At 37.5% G+C, this 19,006-nt stretch overlaps 4 protein-coding genes across 7 annotated transcripts; all 4 read left to right on the top strand.

Annotated features, from left to right (window-relative positions):
* Nucleotides 1-544: 544 nt before the first annotated feature.
* LOC105975059 (AAA-type ATPase family protein) lies at nt 545-4,876 on the top strand. Of its 2 annotated transcripts, none has more exons than XM_013000230.2 (8): nt 545-821; nt 1,182-2,698; nt 2,947-3,166; nt 3,276-3,458; nt 3,545-3,742; nt 3,848-4,346; nt 4,447-4,504; nt 4,633-4,876. In XM_013000230.2, the coding sequence occupies exons 2-8, from the start codon at nt 1,250-1,252 to the stop codon at nt 4,705-4,707; spliced, it is 2,682 nt and encodes an 893-aa protein (XP_012855684.2). In that variant the 5' UTR covers nt 545-821; nt 1,182-1,249; the 3' UTR covers nt 4,708-4,876. The 2 variants fall into 2 exon arrangements, with proteins under 2 accessions (XP_012855684.2, XP_088679472.1); XM_088823346.1 differs by lacking the exon at nt 545-821 and adding an exon at nt 973-1,027.
* A 992-nt stretch (nt 4,877-5,868) lies between these two features.
* On the top strand, nt 5,869-9,989 carry LOC105975024 (MA3 domain-containing protein). Its single transcript, XM_013000189.2, has 4 exons — nt 5,869-6,298; nt 6,419-6,706; nt 7,743-7,837; nt 7,930-9,989. The coding sequence occupies exons 2-4, from the start codon at nt 6,442-6,444 to the stop codon at nt 9,709-9,711; spliced, it is 2,142 nt and encodes a 713-aa protein (XP_012855643.2). The 5' UTR covers nt 5,869-6,298; nt 6,419-6,441; the 3' UTR covers nt 9,712-9,989.
* Nucleotides 9,990-10,648: 659 nt separating this feature from the next.
* Nucleotides 10,649-15,144, top strand: LOC105974935 (tetratricopeptide repeat (TPR)-containing protein). Of its 3 annotated transcripts, XM_088823344.1 has the most exons (12): nt 10,675-10,942; nt 11,552-11,604; nt 11,732-11,954; nt 12,107-12,199; nt 12,279-12,380; nt 12,460-12,627; nt 12,718-12,806; nt 13,002-13,123; nt 13,269-13,450; nt 13,568-13,846; nt 14,037-14,184; nt 14,280-15,144. In XM_088823344.1, the coding sequence occupies exons 3-12, from the start codon at nt 11,748-11,750 to the stop codon at nt 14,633-14,635; spliced, it is 1,746 nt and encodes a 581-aa protein (XP_088679470.1). In that variant the 5' UTR covers nt 10,675-10,942; nt 11,552-11,604; nt 11,732-11,747; the 3' UTR covers nt 14,636-15,144. The 3 variants fall into 3 exon arrangements, with proteins under 3 accessions (XP_088679468.1, XP_088679471.1, XP_088679470.1); XM_088823342.1 differs by lacking the exon at nt 11,552-11,604 and having other exon boundaries at nt 10,649-10,942; XM_088823345.1 differs by lacking the exon at nt 11,552-11,604 and having other exon boundaries at nt 10,652-10,942; nt 14,294-14,529.
* A 2,280-nt stretch (nt 15,145-17,424) lies between these two features.
* LOC105975113 (uncharacterized) lies at nt 17,425-18,519 on the top strand. Its single transcript, XM_013000288.2, has one exon. It carries the CDS (start codon nt 17,634-17,636, stop codon nt 18,378-18,380), a length of 747 nt encoding a protein of 248 aa, XP_012855742.2. The 5' UTR covers nt 17,425-17,633; the 3' UTR covers nt 18,381-18,519.
* The last annotated feature ends 487 nt before the right edge of the window (nt 18,520-19,006 follow it).

The raw sequence follows: 19,006 nt of genomic DNA, 5'->3' as shown, positions 1-19,006 counted from the left end.
TCTTCTCCATATGACTCAGAATTAAGTAAAATTATTCTATCATCTGGTAATTATCTAATTTAATCATTTAATAGATTTCTTTTATATATTGATAAATAGATTAAAATTTGCGTCATAATCCAAAACCATGCCATTGCCACGTGCACTTTATAAATGTATACATTCGTCTCTCTTTTACACTACTTCCAAACGGCGGTGCTATCACGCGCCACCGCTGAGTGTGTATCATTCTCTCTCCGAACCAAAACTAAGCTGCAAACTGTCAAACTTCAAAATTCCCATAATACCCCTAAAAACCAGAGTGTAGTGTAGTGTAGTGTAGCTCAGCCAATAAATTATTATAATTATAAATATTAAAAAATCCAAAAGGCTCTGCAAATAATAAAACTCTGCAGAAATTGCAGAAGAAAAGAAACAACATCACACAAGACAAACAAGAGAATATCTGCAAATAATAATAATAAAATAAAATAAACCAAAATTTCAAATTTTTTGAACGAGAAAAAATAATTAGAAAAATAAAATTGAAAATCATTGAATGAGATGGCGTGCATTTTTAATTACCCTCACTCATTTATGACAAAATTACTGCATTTGCCACTCACCCCAAGAACATGACTTCTCACCTCTGTTTGAACCCTCCTCCTGTATGTATAGTGTATGTATAGGTGGGGGAGCACAGAATCTTCACTAAAAAACAATCTTTTCTTTGTGGGTCTTCCGAAATTCTCGCTTCCCTTTGAATTTTCTATTTTTTTTTTCCTTGTGATTTTCAACGGCGAGCAGACAACGTAGCTGTAGGGTTCTTCCTCAATCCACAGGTTTTGTGTGTGTGTGTGTGTGTGTGTGTGTGTTTCTTCCATTCTTTTCAAACTTGTCTGTTTTTTTCCACCTTGTTTTTCACAATGTGTATGGCAGTATGTTTATTATTTGTTTATGTGTGTTTTCATGTTTTCAAGATTCTTTTTTTATTTCTTATTTTTTATTTTAATTAATTAATCAGTCTTTGCTGAGAAGGGAAGTGCAGGTGGGTATTTTTTAATTTAATTTAATACATATATATGTGCATACATTTTTATTTATTTATTATTTTATTTAGTTTTTATCTCTTTGTGTTTGTTGTATAGAGTGTTTGAGGGGAGTGATGGTGTTTAAGTTTTTGTGTGCTTAATGTTTTTCAGGTGAATTATCCAATGCACTGCGTTTCGCAGTAAAAAAAAATTCGATTTCGTTTAGTCGAAAAGAAGTGATGGATGGGCGACGCCATTCGATCGATATCCCGATATCGAGAACGCTGATAGCTTTAAGGAGAGTGAGGTCTTTGAGGGATCCATCTACAAACTCGTTGAGCAAATTATCTTCCTTTGTCGATAATTTGAATTGGGAAACAAATTCCAACAATGCCATCACTCTAGACCTCGAAGACGACGTTTACGATGTTTCAAAGTGGCGAAACTCGGCGTTGTTCAACGAGGAGAAAGAGATGGAGCAATGCCTGAGCGGCCACGAATTGTATTACGGTTCGAGAAATTCTAACTCGAGGCTAGTGTCTCCTTTAACCTTAGCAAGTCAGAGGTTGTTATTACCTTTCGAAGGCTCGGACGAGATTGTGCGAGAGAACAAAGCACCGAGTGAAGATGAACAAGGACAGGAATTCACGTGTGCGACGTATTCGTGTGAAGATGTCGAATACGAGAGTTCTTGTAATGAGAAGAGACAAAACGGTGTCTCGAAATGCAAAAGCTGGCATAGAAAGCTCGATGGATTATCCAATAGCGAAGCAGCCCCAAAGGAAAGGTCTTTATACAGAAACGAAGATGTCGGCTTTATGGATTCTTGTCATCAAGGGTGTGGTATAAGCAATTGCTGGTCAAGAAATCGGAAATTTAGGGATTCGAAGCTATTTCCTAATGTCGAAGAACGACCCCTTTTGTTGCTAGATCAAGAAAACAACATCGAAGAGGTTGGTCCGTTTACGGAAAGTTCTAGAAGTTTCTGTCAAAAGTACATGCCGAAATCGTTCGGTGAGTTAGTTGGGCAAAACACAGTAGCAACTTCTTTACTGAATGCAATCTCTACTAAGCGAATAGCTTCGTTGTATATCTTCCACGGCCCACGTGGGACCGGAAAAACATCAGCTTCTAGAATATTCTCGGCCGCGTTAAATTGTCTCTCGATCGAAATTTCAAGAAAGCCGTGTGGGTTATGCCAAGAATGTTCATTGTTCTTCTCCGGAAAGAGCAGTGACGTGAGGGAGGTGGATTCGGTGAGGATTAATAAAACGGAAAAATGTCGATCGCTGATCAAGAGTGCGAGCGTGCCTCCGGTTTTTGCGAGGTTTAAGGTTTATGTAATAGACGAGTGCCACCTGTTGCATAGGGAAACGTGGGCGGCTATATTGAGCTGTTTGGAGGAGCTTCCGCCACATGTCGTTTTCGTAATGGTGGCCCCGAATCTTGATAGGGTTCCTCGTAGTGCTCTGTCGAATTCTCAGACATATCTTTTTCAGAAAGTTAAACAAGTCGACATAAGTGGGAAGTTGGAGAAGATATGTGTCGAAGAAGGGGTTGACTTTGACCGGGATGCGTTGGACTTTGTGGCGAGCAAGTCGAATGGTTCGGTTCGTGATGCGGAAATGATGCTCGATCAGCTTAGTTTGCTTGGAAAAAAGATTACTGTGCCGTTGGTTTATGAAGTAGTAAGTTCTTTAGAATTTTCTTGATTGCATTTAATACTCCTCGTGCTATAAATATTGGCAAAAAAACCCCTATGATGCATTTTGTTACAACACAACCCACTAACGGTGCGTTTTTAGGGGGGTAGTTTGCTAGTAAAAATGAATTATGGGGGGGATTTTGCTGATATTATAACTCGAGGGTGCTAAATGCAATTAACCGTTCGTTTTATCTTCTAACTTGATGTTTGTTTTTTGTATTATTATTGCAGAATGGAGTTGTATCTGATGACGAATTGCTCGATTTATTGTATCTAGCATTGTCTTCCGATGCTTCGAATACTGTTAAAAAGGCGAGAGAACTATTGAGATCAAGAATCGATCCTATGCAGCTTATATCACAGCTGGCAAATTTAATAATGGACATACTTGCCGGAAAATTTCCCGACGGTGTTTCCGAGGTCAAAAGGAAGCTTTTCGGAACCGATAATTGTACGTTTTTTTACTTTATATTTTATTTTCATAACTCGTATTTTATTAATTTGTTGAAGGTAGTTTTTTCGAACACTCTTTCAGTGGCGTTATCGTAATTCTGATGCAGGTGAAACCGACATGCAGCAACTGAGCAACGCGCTGAAAATACTCTCGCAGACGGAGAAACAATTGAGAACGTCGAAAAATCAGACGACATGGTTGACTGTAGCTCTTCTCCAGCTCAGCTCGACGGGCTCTTCGCTCGACGAGAGCAATGCTAGGCTAAGTACGAGAACATTAAATCCGCAAGGTGTGATGATAATATAGGGAGAAAAAAATATTTATAAAATTCTATTTTCCAATATTTACGGTAATCGAATTTCTATTTTTTTATAGATGGTGATTTTCCGAGCACATCTTCGACCGGTGATAGTTTGAAGAACCCCGTCGAATGTGAGAAAATCGGGACGCGTGACGATAGGGAGACTTTGGAGTTGGTTTGGATAAGAGCTATTGCAATGTGCAAATCTAGCTCTCTCAAAAAGTTTCTCGTAAAACGGGGAAAATTGGTTTCAATTCTTCTTACAGAAGAAGGTAAATTGAACTTAACTGTAATAAGATCGATCGAACTCGAAGCAATATTCTATTAATTCGATCATAAATTGATTCTTTGTTAATTAAATATATGTATATATGCAGCTAATATAGCGGTAGCTGAATTGGAGTTCGATAATCCGGATTACGTATCGAAAGCTGAAAAATCGTGGAAATTGATTGCGGGTGCGCTTCAATGTTTGCTCGGTTACAATGTGGAATTGAGAATAAATCTTAGATATAATAACGACTCGGATAAGAAAACCGGGAAGTATTTGAAGAAGTCGTATTTCGGATTATTTAATTGCTCAAGAAGAGTGCATCTGAGGTCACAATTCTCTACAACAGAGTGTACGAGTAATGCTTCGGAAAATTCGAGTACTCCTACAAGAACTGCAACGAGGGGTAAAAACGTCGAAACACGTGGTTCGGAGTGTGGGTCCCACACTCCGCGTATGTGTTGCCATGGGAAAGTGATGTTGAAGACAATACGAAGCAACGATGGAAATGCTTTGAGCATTGGAGCTCATTCATTGGACGAAAACCGAATCGATAAACGAGGTCCAAATTCAACTGCCCACGAGCCTGAAATTAGTAAACCTTGGTAATAAGATCTTACTTCAAAAAAAATTAATAATTAATAATTAAATAAATAAATAAAATGGTTTGTGTCTTAAGGCCATTTTTTTTTGTTTATCGAGCAGTTTAAAGGAGCGCTCGAAGTTTCATTGTTGGAGGAGTGCGATGTTTCCTTTCCGGAAGGTAATGCTCGTTTCTTTGATACTCCATAGCTAAGTTTTCGTGAAGTTTAATATTTAACTATGGTTTAGAAGTATAATTAAATGGTAATTTTAGTAGTGATTAGCGGAAAATTCCGATTAATTTTGCAGGCGTGGCAAATGAGGCATCAGGGTCGAAGTGAACGATTGGTCGATTACGCGTTACATTGTGGTGCTGCAAATTAGCTTTATCAGAACTATGGCTACATATATATAATATATATATATATAGATATATTGTATGATTAATCTTATTTTGTTCTTACAACATAATCTGGCAAGAAAATGCTGATATTTTGTTACTAATTATTGGGGTATGAATATGATGAATAGAAAGTATTTTCTCTTAGTAAAATTCATGCAAGTGTTTTCTTTTTCTTTATGTCTTTTGTCAATGAATTCTTTGCAATTGCATGTTCCAGTAAATAGTGATGGGTGTAAATGAGCCGCGCTCGGCTATTTTGGCAGTCTCGAGCTCGAAATCTTTGAGTATTTTCTCTTTTGGTTCGTTGAGTTCGAGCATTTTCTGAGCCGGCTCATCGAGGTTACGAGTCGGCTCGGCTCGTTTTAACACCCCTATTTTTGCCTTTTTAATTAAAAAAATAAATCGTTGAGCATGAATATGGCAATGTATGGATGGATGTACCGTTTTGTTTGCGTTCCATAACTTATGAAACTCTGCTTGAGCTCGATCATATTATAAAATAATATAATATGTATAATAAAATGAAGGGTAAATTACGGCTACACCTTGAGGAAATGTCAAATTACGAATAAACCCCTCTTGTTTTGGTAATTACAATCATCCCTTAACAATGAATTTTCGTACACGTTCATTCTTATTCAACAGACTCTTCTAGATTTCATAGAATGTTCTCTAGTTTGTATTCATTTTGTGAAAAAATGCAGTTTCTGATGCACCACAATTTCATATTTACAAGCTAAGAGACGCATCTTATTAGTTTAAAATGTGGAGCTCGAATAGGGTAAAACGGCTACAAACTGAAGAATATTCCATATAATCTAGAATATTACACTAAATTTGAGATGGTAGACGTGTAAGAAAATTTATAATTGAGTAGGAATGTAGGATAATTGTAATTACCCAAACATGAAGAATATTTTCGTAATTTGATCTTACATCAGTGGTGTCCTTAATTTACCCTAAAATTAAATTACTCGAGATTGATTCGTGTTCCACTAGAGCAACTACTACTTTATCCTTCAATCCTCGTTCTAATCTCTATTTACCTCTCATTACATTCCTTAATCACCAAGCACCAGGGTCATTTCCGTAAATCACTCGCTCATTCCACTACAAAAACCCTAACCGTACCCATCAAGGTCACCGCAGGACACACCCCTTACTAGAAAAACAATTTTCGCTATAATTGTAGAGCACAGCAGAGAACGGTACCGGAGTTGGGCGAATAAAAAAACCCCGCTTAGAGAGGGAATGCCACGTGTATACCCTTATTTTGGTGATGACGTGTACACGTAACCGCAGCCTCCCTATTTATTTGTTCTCATCCATTTTTCTCTCTCTCCAAACTACAGTTTTTTTTTTAGAGAGAGAAAGAACACATACAGAACTTTACACACTTTTACACGCAGTAAACGCAGTGATTCAATCGGAATACACACACACAGACACGCAGTAGTGTGTGTTTCTGCGCGTTCAGGCGATCGGATTATCGATTGCTTCTCCGGTTTATATATCCTCTCTTGGCTCGAGATCCGAGCCAAGGACAGAGGAATTTCGCTCGGCGCGTGAGAGGTAAGTCGCGGAGTCCAGAAATTTGTTCAGTAGAAATGTGTGAAGCTATGAATGCGCCGCTTGAAATGAATTGCGCACTATCCTGATTGTAATTACGATTTTTATTTTTTTTGTTGATAGGGTTTTTTTGATAAGAAGAGAAAATGGCTAGCAGCGAGGGGTTTCTGACGGAGGAGCAGAGGGAAATGCTGAAAATAGCTTCGCAGAATGCGGAGGTGATGTCTTCATTGTCTTTGTCATCGTCGCCTAAATTCCCCGGCCCGAAATCTCCCGGTCAAAGCTCCTCTTTTCTGTCGGAGCAGCACCGTGTCAAGGCGCCGAGTGGAGGGCATTCTGCTGCAGCGGGGGGTGTGGCAGTCAGGCACGTACGCCGTACGCACTCTGGTAAATCTATCAGAGTTAAGAAGGGTGAGTTTCTCTGTTCATTGAATTTCATTTTGGTGTTTTGGACACTATGTAAGATGATATTGTTAAATAGTAGTTCATTTATGTAGGTTACTTTCTATTTAGTTGTTTGGAGTTGGAATTTTATTGGTTTGAATTCTGAATAGTGCTGCCTAATGTAAATTGCTTCTGAAGATTCAGAGTTTGTGTTGAGGATTTTTTTTTAATATATTTTGATTCTCTGTAATCAACGGTTTAAGATCGAGTAGTGTTTTGTAATTTCTGAATTACGGGTATGCGGCTGAATTATCTAATCCATGATGAATGGGAAGCTTTAGTCCTCATTATGTCTTCATTTTGTTAGAAATTGTATATCCTTAATAGCGTTAATGTTTATATACGGTTAGGTTATTGATTAGTCATATAGGTGTTATTTGGCCGCAGACTATTCGTGGAGGTGTGCTGGAAAATCAAACTGGGTCGTTATGGAATAACGTTAATTTGTTTGTAAGGTAGTCTTTCTTGAGATTGTTAGCGGTTATGAGTATGAGCGTTTGTTCTCCGGGATGGACACAGTGACATGTGAATTTACTTGCAGGCTTTTGTTAGTTCATGTTCCAACTTGCACTTGCTTTTGAGATTTTAATAGAAGAGCTTACCAATACGTGTATATCATTGGTGAACTGGTTTTGTATATATTATATAACATTGGTTACAACAGACTTGAATGTATAACTTCACGTTGAGATGGATGGAGTAATTATCACCAATAGGACATCATACATTTTGTCGATAAAAGGTGATTTGGTTAAAGAGATGACATGTATTATACAAGGATTGGAGCAAAAGAAGCTAAATCATGTTGCTTGGTTTGTTTGGTAGTGAATTCAGAGTAGCCTGTTGTATTTGCTTCGTTACCGCATGATGTCATGGATATATACTTCATGTTTGATTCATTTAACTTGTTTGATAAATTGTGGAAATGAACACTTTCAGTTTATGGTTCTCATCCTTGTCGTGTCGTATCACAAATGTTTTTCTAATCTGATTGTGATAATAGATGGTGCTGGCGGTAAAGGAACCTGGGGGAAATTGCTCGACACTGATGGTGATTCTTGCATTGATCGGAATGATCCGAACTACGACAGTGGCGAGGTAATCATTTAGTAACTGTATCCCTCTATTTCGCTGAGAATCATCTTCTCTGCTTATTCATTTTATAACCCGGTTACGTTTGACTTGTTTAGGAGCCTTATGAGCTTGTTGGATCAACAGTCTCGGATCCTCTGGATGACTACAAGAAAGCTGTAGTATCCCTCGTAGAGGAATACTTTAGCACCGGCGATGTAGATGTAGCAGTTTCTGATCTTAGAGAACTAGGATCGAGTGAGTATCATCCGTACTTCATTAAGCGCCTCGTTTCCTTGGCCATGGACAGGCATAACAAAGAGAAGGAGATGGCTTCAGTTTTGCTGTCTGCACTGTATGCTGATGTCATAAATGCAGCCCACATCAGTCAGGGTTTTTTCATGCTGGTTGAATCTGCCGATGACTTGGCTGTTGACATATTGGATGCTGTTGATGTACTTGCTCTATTCGTTGCACGAGCGGTGGTTGATGATATTCTACCTCCAGCTTTCATACCCAGGGCCAGAAAAATGATTCAAGAATCCTCCAAGGGATATCAGGTACTGCAAACTGCTGAGAAAAGCTATCTCTCAGCACCACATCATGCAGAACTTATCGAAAGGCGTTGGGGTGGAAGTACGCATCTCACTGTTGATGAGGTGAAGAAAAAGATTTCTGAGCTTTTAAGGGAATACATCGAAAGTGGAGATACTTCTGAGGCCTGTAGATGTATCAGACAGTTGGGCGTTTCGTTTTTCCATCACGAAGTTGTGAAAAGAGCTCTGGTCCTAGCTATGGAGATTCAAAACGCAGAGCCTCTCATTCGGAAACTGCTGAAGGAAGCAGCAGATGAAGGTCTGATAAGTTCAAGCCAAATGGTGAAAGGTTTTACTAGATTATCCGAGAGCCTTGATGATCTTGCCCTCGATATTCCTTCTGCCAAAAAGAAATTCCAGTCCCTTGTTCCGCAGGCAATATCCGAAGGGTGGCTCGATGCATCTTTCCTAAATTCTTCTGTGGAGGATGGTGAGAAGAAACCAGACGAAAACGATGAGAAATTGAAGCGGTACAAGAGAGAAGTAGTTACCATAATTCACGAATATTTCCACTCAGACGATATTCCAGAGCTGATTCAGAGCCTGGAAGATCTAGGTATGCCAGAGTACAACCCCATTTTTCTCAAGAAGCTCATTACCCTAGCTATGGATAGGAAAAACAGAGAGAAGGAAATGGCATCAGTTCTGCTATCCGCACTGCACATAGAGATCTTCTCAACAGACGACATAGTCAACGGGTTTGTATTGCTATTGGAATCTGCTGAAGACACCGCCCTCGACATCCTAGATGCATCGAACGAGCTTGCCTTTTTCCTTGCAAGAGCTGTAATAGACGATGTACTCGCCCCTCTGAACTTGGAAGAGATCGCCACTCTGCTGCCGCCGAATTGCAGCGGTAGTGAAACTGTGCGTATGGCTCGGTCACTCATAGCGGCACGCCATGCTGGGGAGAGGATTCTCCGGTGCTGGGGTGGAGGCACAGGGTGGGCGGTGGAGGACGCAAAGGACAAGATCCAGAAGCTTCTAGAAGAATACGAGAGCGGAGGAGTAGTGGGCGAAGCTTGCCAGTGTATTCGCGACCTGGGGATGCCATTTTTCAATCATGAAGTGGTGAAGAAAGCGTTGGTTATGGCTATGGAGAAGAAGAACGACAGGATTTTGGAGTTGCTGCAGGAATGCTTTGGTGAGGGGTTGATTACTATTAATCAGATGACTAAGGGTTTCAACAGGATCAAAGATGGGCTCGATGACCTGGCGCTTGATATACCAAATGCGAAGAATAAGTTCGAGTTTTACTTGGAGCATGCTAGAGAACACGGGTGGCTCTTGCCTGCATTTGCTTAGCCGTCGTTTTTTCTTTCTTTTTCTTGAAGAGGGACATTAATTTTCACCTTGTTTCTCTCTCTCTCTCTCTCTGCATGTTGTTGAATTGTTCGTTTTTTTATCTTCCGTGTTTACTAGTGACTTGTTTTTGGCATCGTAAGCGGATCGGATGGTAAGTGGATCGGATCGGTTGATGGTGATCTTGATCTCTCCTGGAATGTGTCTGTTGCATTTTCTGTGTTGCCCTTATGAATGTTTTGATGTATAAATTGGTATATCTTGTTTGTTCTCTTTTACAATTTGTTATAGCATCGAGTACAACATGTTTATGATTTATAGATGTATATAGTAGAATATAACTCGTTAAAGTTCGTCGAACATAAAATAGAATAAAACGGGCTTTTAAAAACCCGTAGAAGAAGCTCAATGTAATATTACTACTTGAAAAATGTGTTAACATGTCTTCTAAATGAAGATTTGGTCTCATGAAAATCGAAAAAGAAACATTTATAATTAAGTGTCATATTTAGTGGAGTTTTCTAGTTTAAGTAAAATCAGTTTGTATCCGTTTTCTCTATTTGAACTTAAATAAACAAGATGGTCGATCATAAGATGTATTTCTTGATTTATAAATATCAGATTGTGGTGCACCAAAAACTGTCATTTTTGCATGAAACTGAATACAAACTAGATAAGATTATGTTGAATAGTAATTACAATTATCTAAACATGATGATCATTTTTTTTTCCTAATTTGAGGTGTGCTCGTAAATTTTCTAATTATTATTTGGAAAAGTCAATACATTCTCACAACAGTCGAAACAATTTCAGATATCAACAAAAATATATTATAATAAAGAATAAAGAAATAAGAGAAAAAGAAGGAAAATAGGAAATAATAAATAAAAAGAAATTGAAAAGTCTAAAAAGCCCTTCTCCGGAAACCGAAACCTATTTCTTCTTTCAACATTTTTTTAGGCCCTTACTTTCCAAAATTTTCCCAGCAGACATTTCGTTCACCTGTCTCTATAATTTCCAACCAATCTCCACTCACAAAAATGTCTCGCCCTCACCCTCCCGCCGCCGCCGCCCCTTCCGCCGAAACCGTATTCATTACCGGCGGCACCTCCATGAAACCACCTCCCCCTCCGCAGCAGCCGAGACCAATTGTTATGGCTGACCTCAACGTTGACCCGCCGGAATCAGACGCCTACGCCTATTCTACCTATTCTCCTTCTGTTTCCATTTCAAGGTTCAAATTTAATCAGCCATTATAATTAGGATTCGCTTGTGTTTATGCATATCTACTCAAATTAGGTATATTTGAATTTGATTGAGCTATGTTTATGTTTGCCGATTTAATTTCATCACATTATATGTTAACCTAGATATGGATAGCTGGTTTTAGAGCTAACAGTTGAGCATTTGAAGTTTAATGATGTACTGCAGAGCCGCATCGAAGATGTTGTCTAGAAATTAAATAAGGCTGTTGTAGGCTTGTGTATAGGTATTTATTCCGGAGTAAGATGTTATAAGTAGCGGTTTCTAGTGAGTGTTTGCCGTTTTGGTTTATAGATACAATGATACATGTGTATTTGCAATAAAGGAAATCATAAAAAACATTACAATAATGAATAGAAAGTGAGAAATGACTCGACACGTGGCTCTTTTTATTTAGTTTTGGTTCCGTATGATTGATTTCGTAACAAGATTGAAGCTGTTCCTAATCGGATTACGGTTGTCGTTTTGTTTATTCTCACATAAGTTGTCTTAGGGATCTGTCGTTATGATGGATCACCATATTTGTCATGGATTGATTATTCTTGGAAATCTAAATGCTTATTGTAGCATTTATTTACAGACTTTTGGATTTACGAGAAATGTGAAATAGTACTTGGATGTGCTTCAAACCAAGTTAGTCGGTAATTCAAATAAAATGTTTTAATTCAGGCTGATGGAATATAACTTTTTAATTTTGTCTAGTGCTGTAAGAATTCAGGACGATTTATTGATTCGTACTGGTGGTTGATTGGATTTATAGGATAACTGCAGATGAGATGATTCTAGAAAAATTGACCTTCGCGGGTAAAGATAATGAGGCATTGGATTTGGAGGCTTCACAATCGAAAAAAATTGCGAAATCCCGTTCGAAAACTTGTAAGATGGAGTATCCTCCTGACTGCGGTGGAGTTGAAACAGATGCTGACCAAAATGGACAAGGCGTCGCCACTTCTCGTGAGGAAAAAGTTAGCAGCCTTAAAACTGTGAGTTTAGTTAGTTTCACATTTTTAATAATTTATCGTTCCTTCCAGAAAATAACTCAGAATATAAAATTCCTGAAGGATTTATCAAGAAACATTGTTCTTTGATCTGACTTATGTGTGCAACGCATTGACCAACATATATATATATTTAGGGATTGGTACATGTTGCACGGAAGATGCCAAAGAATATGCATGCTCATTTTATACTCGGCTTGATGTATCAAAGAATGGGTCAACCTCAAAAGGTACTGGTTTAATTATGCCGACTCTTTCAATTGGTAGTAATTACGCCATGTTCGTTCACCTTTGTCCAATGTTTCTTAGGCAATTTTGGCATATGAAAAAGCAGCAGAGATATTACTTCGCTCTGAAGAAGAAATCGATAGACCAGAGTTGCTTTCTGTGGTTCAGCTTCACCATGCACAGGTGGACAAAATATTTAGCTCATAAGCTCAAATGGTTGATATATTTTTTGTTGATGATGTTTATTTGTTCTTACATGCAGTGTATACTGTTAGAAAGCTTGGAGAATTGTAGTTTGGATAAAGAACTCGAAACTCAAGAACTTGATGAAATTTGTTCCAAGCTGAAGGAGTCGATGCAGTTAGATGTTAGGCAGGCATCTGTCTGGAACACACTAGGTTTAATACTTCTTAGAAGTGGTCGATTGCAGGTGCAAATAGTAATATACTTTTTGCAAACGGGAAGTGTGTTTCTTTGTAATAGCATTTTTATATCTAACATGACTCCTAATCTGTCTTAGAGTGCTATATCTGTATTTTCTTCTTTGTTGGAAATTGCCCCCGACAACTTGGACGGCCTGGGAAACCTTGGAATTGCCTATCTTCAAGGGTAAGAAATAACTAAATCTTTTGTTATCTAGTCATTAAATCACGTGTTCAACATCCATTGTCTGTTAAATATTGATTTTAATTTTATCTATTTAATTAAAATCGTGCTACTGTCGTAGCTGTTTATAGGTCAAGCTCCTTCTCTTAATTCACAAAATGCTAATTTGACTGACGATTTTAATAACTTGTGCCACAGTGGGCACTTTGAACTTTCGGAGAAGTGTCTCCAAGAATTGGTTTTAAAGGATCAGAATCACCCTGCCGCTTTAATCAACTATTCCGCCCTACTTCTCTGTAGATATGGTTCGGTTATCGCAGGTATCGTTCCGAATATAGATGATCGCTTCATAAATAGTAACGAATATAAATGCCATAGTCAGTATTTTTGAATGCTTTGACTTTTTACTTCTATCGGTTTCTGATTTAAAGAGATATCGCTGAATTCAAAATATGCTTTCGGTAGGTGTCGGAGCTAACTCTGATGCTCAGACTTCCGCGGATCAATTTGCGTCTGTAAATGTTGCGAAAGAGTGTTTATTAGCAGCTGTAAAGGCTGACCCCAGAGCAGCTCATATTTGGACAAATCTGGCAAATGCATACTATTTAATCGGTGATCATAGAACTTCCGGAAAATGTTTAGAAAAGGTATTTTTAATGAAAAATATACGATTGCTTTTTTTTCTTTTTTTTTAGTCTTGGACATTTGTGCATTTTATTTAACGATGCTAAATACTGTGGTTTTTTACTTGTTACTTTCTATAGGCTGGAAAACTGGATCCGAATTGTTTAGCCACACGATATGCAGTCGGAGTTCACCGCATCAGAGATGCTGAAAGGTCGCAGAATCCTAATGAACAGCTCACTTGGGCTGGGAACGAGATGGCTTCAGTACTAAGAGAAGGAGATACGATTGAGCCTCCCATAGCGTGGGCAGGTCTTGCACTGGCCCACAAAGCTCAACACGAGATTGCAGCTGTATTTGAAATCGATCCAAAGGAATTGCTAGAAGTTAAAGATCGTGCTATGTACAGTCTAAAGCAGGTTATTATTTTGTATCCTTACTCGTTAATACGGCTTTAATGTTTCGATTTTATTACGCCATTGTGTAGAATAATGAAATAGGAAAAGCTCGAAACTTGTCAGAATGAAATTGGAGAAAGGGCATTATGGTAAATAATGTGTTTGTAGAAGCACACTAATATTGATGTCTATATTCATACACATTAATCAGGCAATCGGAGAAGACCCCGATGATGCTGTACAGTGGCACCAAATTGGTCTCCATTGTCTTTGTACACAGCAACTTAAAACATCTCAGACATATCTCAAGGCAGCAGTTGCCCGTCTTAACGAATGTGTCTACACATGGTCAAATCTCGGTAATAGCAAATTTCTTACTTTTCCCCCCCATTAAAAAAAAAAAGAAAAAGATTCGCATTTTCTTTCCTTTCTTTAATTCGCCTTTTTTGTTTAGGTATCTCACTGCAGCTTTTGGAGGAGTCTTCACAAGCCGAGAAAGTATACAAGCACGCCCTGTCATTAGCTACAGTTGAACAGGCACACGCTATTTTCACCAACCTTGGTAATTTCTATCGGCAGTTGAGAAAATACGAAACTGCAAAAGCAATGTTCAGTAAGGCTCTCGATCTTCGGCCAGGTTACGCCCCCGCGTATAACAATCTTGGTCTCGTGTTTGTGGCCGAGGGTCAATTGGAACAAGCCAAGTTCTGCTTCGACAAGGCGGTTGAATCAGACCCGTTTTTGGATGCTGCTAAATCGAATATAGTTAAAGTGGCTACCATGAGTAAATCAAATAGGAAGTTAGCGTAAATTACTATTTAAACTTTGGTGATACTGTTCTGCTTGTCGTACGGGAACTATGGTTCTTGGTCAAAGTTTGACTTTGAGTTCAAGAAGTGATCTCGAAGACGAGGGTCTGTTTTGCATTGATAACAAGGGGAAGGAGCAATCTTCCATGTTCGAGATGGATCAAGATCCGAAGAACGGTACTTCTCTATGGGCGTCGTCTTGAGTGGGACCCACACTTAATGCTCGGGTTTTATGAGGGGGACCGACCTAAGTTTACGAATCCCGCCTTTGCAAGTCGACGGCAGATCGAGAGGAATGTTTCTTCATGTCCCGACGCATTGAAATTTCGAAGAATTTCAGACCGGAGTTTGAGGATTGACAACTGAGCATTGTAGCAAATAGGTAGGCAGCTAATAACATAATTTTGTATTAAGATAGCATTTTGAAGCAATGTACAGTGAACCTTCATTTTTCAGTGTACAACAAGTATAACGGAAGGTTCAATAAACGATTTTCAGCATTATGAATAACTGGAATTTAGGCTTGTTTTGTAGGTCACGCTCCACCTGTGCGTTGATGGATTTGGCTGGTGGGGTTTTTTCGTAATTTGACCTTACCTCATGGGGTGGTAGTAAATTACCCTAAATATTATAGAATCGAGGGTTGAAATTCAAATTAAAATACTCAATATTTAATTCAAGTAAAATTGAATAATGAAAAGGAATAGTTTGAGAAAACTAGGTTGCGTTACATATTCCTATGCAAAGTTAATTCTAGTTTTGATTCTTGAATGAAGTTAGTTACAAGTTATGGTTGTGTTAGAGGAGAACAAGATCCTAAGTAACAGATACCTGGGAATGAATTCCAATACATATTCCAAATTTCTATTTCTACACTTATATATTTATTTATTTATTTACCCTACCTATTGCAATTGGCTCATAAACTAGGGGGGAAATGTAATTTTTCTTGATAACTTCACCCATTGGCAAATATACCTCCCCTAGTTAAGAACTAATCAAGATAAACAATTTTAATAGAAACTCTATGATTAAACTATGTTAGTATACTCCCATATGATAAGCAAAAAAGCCCCTAAAGCTACAAAATTGCACAATTAAGATTGGCAATTGATCTATATTTTAGTTGACTTAGTGAGTGAAAATCCCGAGAAAATACCGTTTTTCTTTTCTTTTCAATGAAGGTATTCGCAGCCAATTGTATAGGTGCATAGGGTATAAATACACTGTCGTATAATAGCTTACAAATTATAAGAAAGTCGTAAACCACACTAGGTCCTGATAATTAAATAATTGAAATTTATTTGATGTTTGGTTATTGCAAATTACAAATGAACTCTTATTTTGACTGTTCGACCCTGCAATCAGATTCTCGTAAGATTATATAATATTAATTTTATTTTGGAAGCTAAACGAGATAAACTAAGGGTCTGTTTGATTGCACTTAATACACCTCTTAATGAGCAATATGCTGATTCGGTAAGCATGAAGAGGGTTCAGTGCATTTGGTGATGAGTTCTGAATGACTCCAAATGACTCTTAATGGTTCAGCCCAAAGATAGGTGCTGACCGAATCAGCCCAATGTCTGAATGTGATTTGGATATATTGACCCTTAATCAAATTAACTAATCTATTTATTGCTTATTATCCTACTTTTTTTTTACTATTCTACTTTAAACGATTGATTTTCTTCTTCAACCTATATTTTTCTCCGTTAATATTTTTTCGAAAACCCTAAACAACGAGACAATGTTACTTTTAGCTGTTTTATTTTAAAATGTTCCTTTTTTTCTCTATTTGTTTGGCATTTATATTTCAAATTGTATTATAACTGTAAAAATGTTTGATATGTACTAAAAATTCATACTTCGCTAATTAAGTTAATTAATCAAGAAAAACGAATTTTTTTTATACAAATATGTCGCTCATAATTTAATTAACAGAATATTTTAGATTTTCACCAAGGCTGTAATGGTAAAATAACATTATTCAGAGATTACTTGTCTATCGCTATCAGATGAGCTTAATGGTTCTGAAATGCATTCAGTATACAGAAACAACTCTTAGTCATTCAGATATGTTTTCAGCATTCAACATTCAGTGCTTAATCTTATCAAACGTACCCTAAATCAATAGAAGATCGTTAACTACTAAAATCGAGTGTAGCAAAATTTTGAACAATTAAATTTAGAAAATAAAATGCTAGTAATTAGTGTAAAGTGCAATTTACAAAAGTCAAAAGAGGGAATTAAAGATTGGTTGACCACAAATACAAATGTAACAAATTAAAACTATTCCTCACGTCAAAACGCGTATGGAGAAGCTTCCTATCCCGACCCCACACTGCTAACACAAAAAACAAAAATAAATAAATAAAGAGGTTAGATTCATGGAATTAATTTAAATTAAATTGAGAAAATAATTAGGTGGCAAACAAATATTATAGCTGGAACCATATAATTCTATTTTATTTTTCTACTATTTATATATAATAATAATTCCATGTGCAATCAATTACTATCATGACTCATTATTGAAAAAGTGATTATCCCATTCCTTTGTTTTTCTTGATTCTTCTTCAAATTCAACCTAATATTTATATATAGCTTAACATCGATAAATTAATATTCTGATATATAATTCCGCTTAAATAATATTTTTTTTCTGATCGCGACTCATAATAAATAAATTAAATTATTCATTCGATAATTTAGCATTTTACTAAATTAATACAATTTTGCTAGTTTCGACTATATTAATTTATAGAGATTTAATTTTATAAAATACCTTTTTTCTTTTTTTTTTTTAATTTATATATACACTTCACCAAAAAGCCTCTCCCACAACAAACACACACTATATTTTGCAGTTGCCGTTTTATTCCTTTTTCACACACACAAACACACACATAAAAACACACAGTTGATTTTTATTTTCTCTGATTCATTTCATGCACAAAATACAGAGCTTCTGAAATCACACACAAACTCATGCAGTTATGAAAACGGATCTTCATAAACTGCCCATAATCCTCAAACCCTTCATCCTCTTCCTCTTCGTCTCTCTCTCCGTCTTAGCCTTCCTCTCTCTCCAAACACCGCATCAAATTCCGGCCAAATCCACCGCCTCCGCCGCCGCCGAGGAAAATCTGCCATCGGATCTGAAGATCCGACCCGGATACACCTCCTACGAAGAATACCTCCAACGCCAGCTCAACAAGACACTCAACCCTAAACTCCGAGAAATCTGGACCACCCGCGATTGGGATCGGAAAGTTAGGGTTTTCTCCGATTTCTTCGCGAATCTGAAGCAGAGGGAGCTATTATCCAACGGGTCGAAATCGCTCTGCATCGGGGCCCGGGTCGGGCAGGAGGTGGCCGCACTGAAACGGGTCGGGGTATCCGATTCGGTTGGGATCGATCTGGTGCCGTACCCTCCGCTGGTTGTGAAGGGCGACTTCCACAAACAGCCGTTCGGGGACGGAATATTCGATTTCGAATTCTCGAACGTGTTCGACCACGCGCTGTACCCGTGGAAATTCGTCGGGGAGATCGAACGGACGATGAAGAGCGGCGGGATATGCGTGCTGCACGTGCTGCTGTCGCGGCGGGCGGATAAGTACTCGGCGAATGATCTGTACAGTGTGAAGCCATTGGAGAAGCTGTTCAAGAACTCGGAGCTGGTTGAACACAGAGGTATTGATGGGTTTGGTTTGGATACTGAAGTTGTTTTTAGGAAAAATTAAAACTTTAATTTTTTTTAGAAGGGTATTCTTGTAATTTCACAGTCTTATTCTTTCATTTTTTTTTCTTTAAATAATTTTTTTTTTTGTTGAGATTATTGGATTAAAGGGTGTCAAATGGTGAAGAAATTCATTTGAACAATTGTTATCTATTTTCTTTTTTTTAGTGTCAACATAGGAATTTACTAATTTACCCTTGGATTAAAAAAGATATTTATTATATTTAACCAATAGAGGTGTTGTTTGTTAGCCAAAAGTTATGGTCTTTTGATGAAGAACAGCTGTAAGATGATGATTTAGAAGAGAATTTGGAAGTATTTGAAAAAGTCACGAGAATAAATAAAAATAAAAATTAAATTAAATTAATAAATGAATTCTTTTTTCTTTTTTTTAATAAGATATTAATAAATGAATTGATGAATGAGGGGCCATGCAGCATTATGTAGTTGTTCAAGGGACCACTAAAGAAATTAATTAGGAGTCTATTGCAATTCTTCTTTTCTTTCTTTATACTTTAAAAAAAAGTGACAAAGAGAAACAAGACATAATGCAAAACAAATTAGGCCAACATTTCCAAATGCTTTGATTATTATTTTTCTAGTAATTGTTTTGCCATTATTTTAGGAGAT

The sequence above is a fragment of the Erythranthe guttata genome, chromosome 9 (assembly GCF_056151865.1).
Source record: "Erythranthe guttata isolate IM_541 chromosome 9, IM_541, whole genome shotgun sequence".
Classification (NCBI taxonomy): domain Eukaryota; kingdom Viridiplantae; phylum Streptophyta; class Magnoliopsida; order Lamiales; family Phrymaceae; genus Erythranthe; species Erythranthe guttata.
Note: the sequence above shows the minus strand (reverse complement) of the source record. Positions and strands in the feature narration are given on the sequence as shown.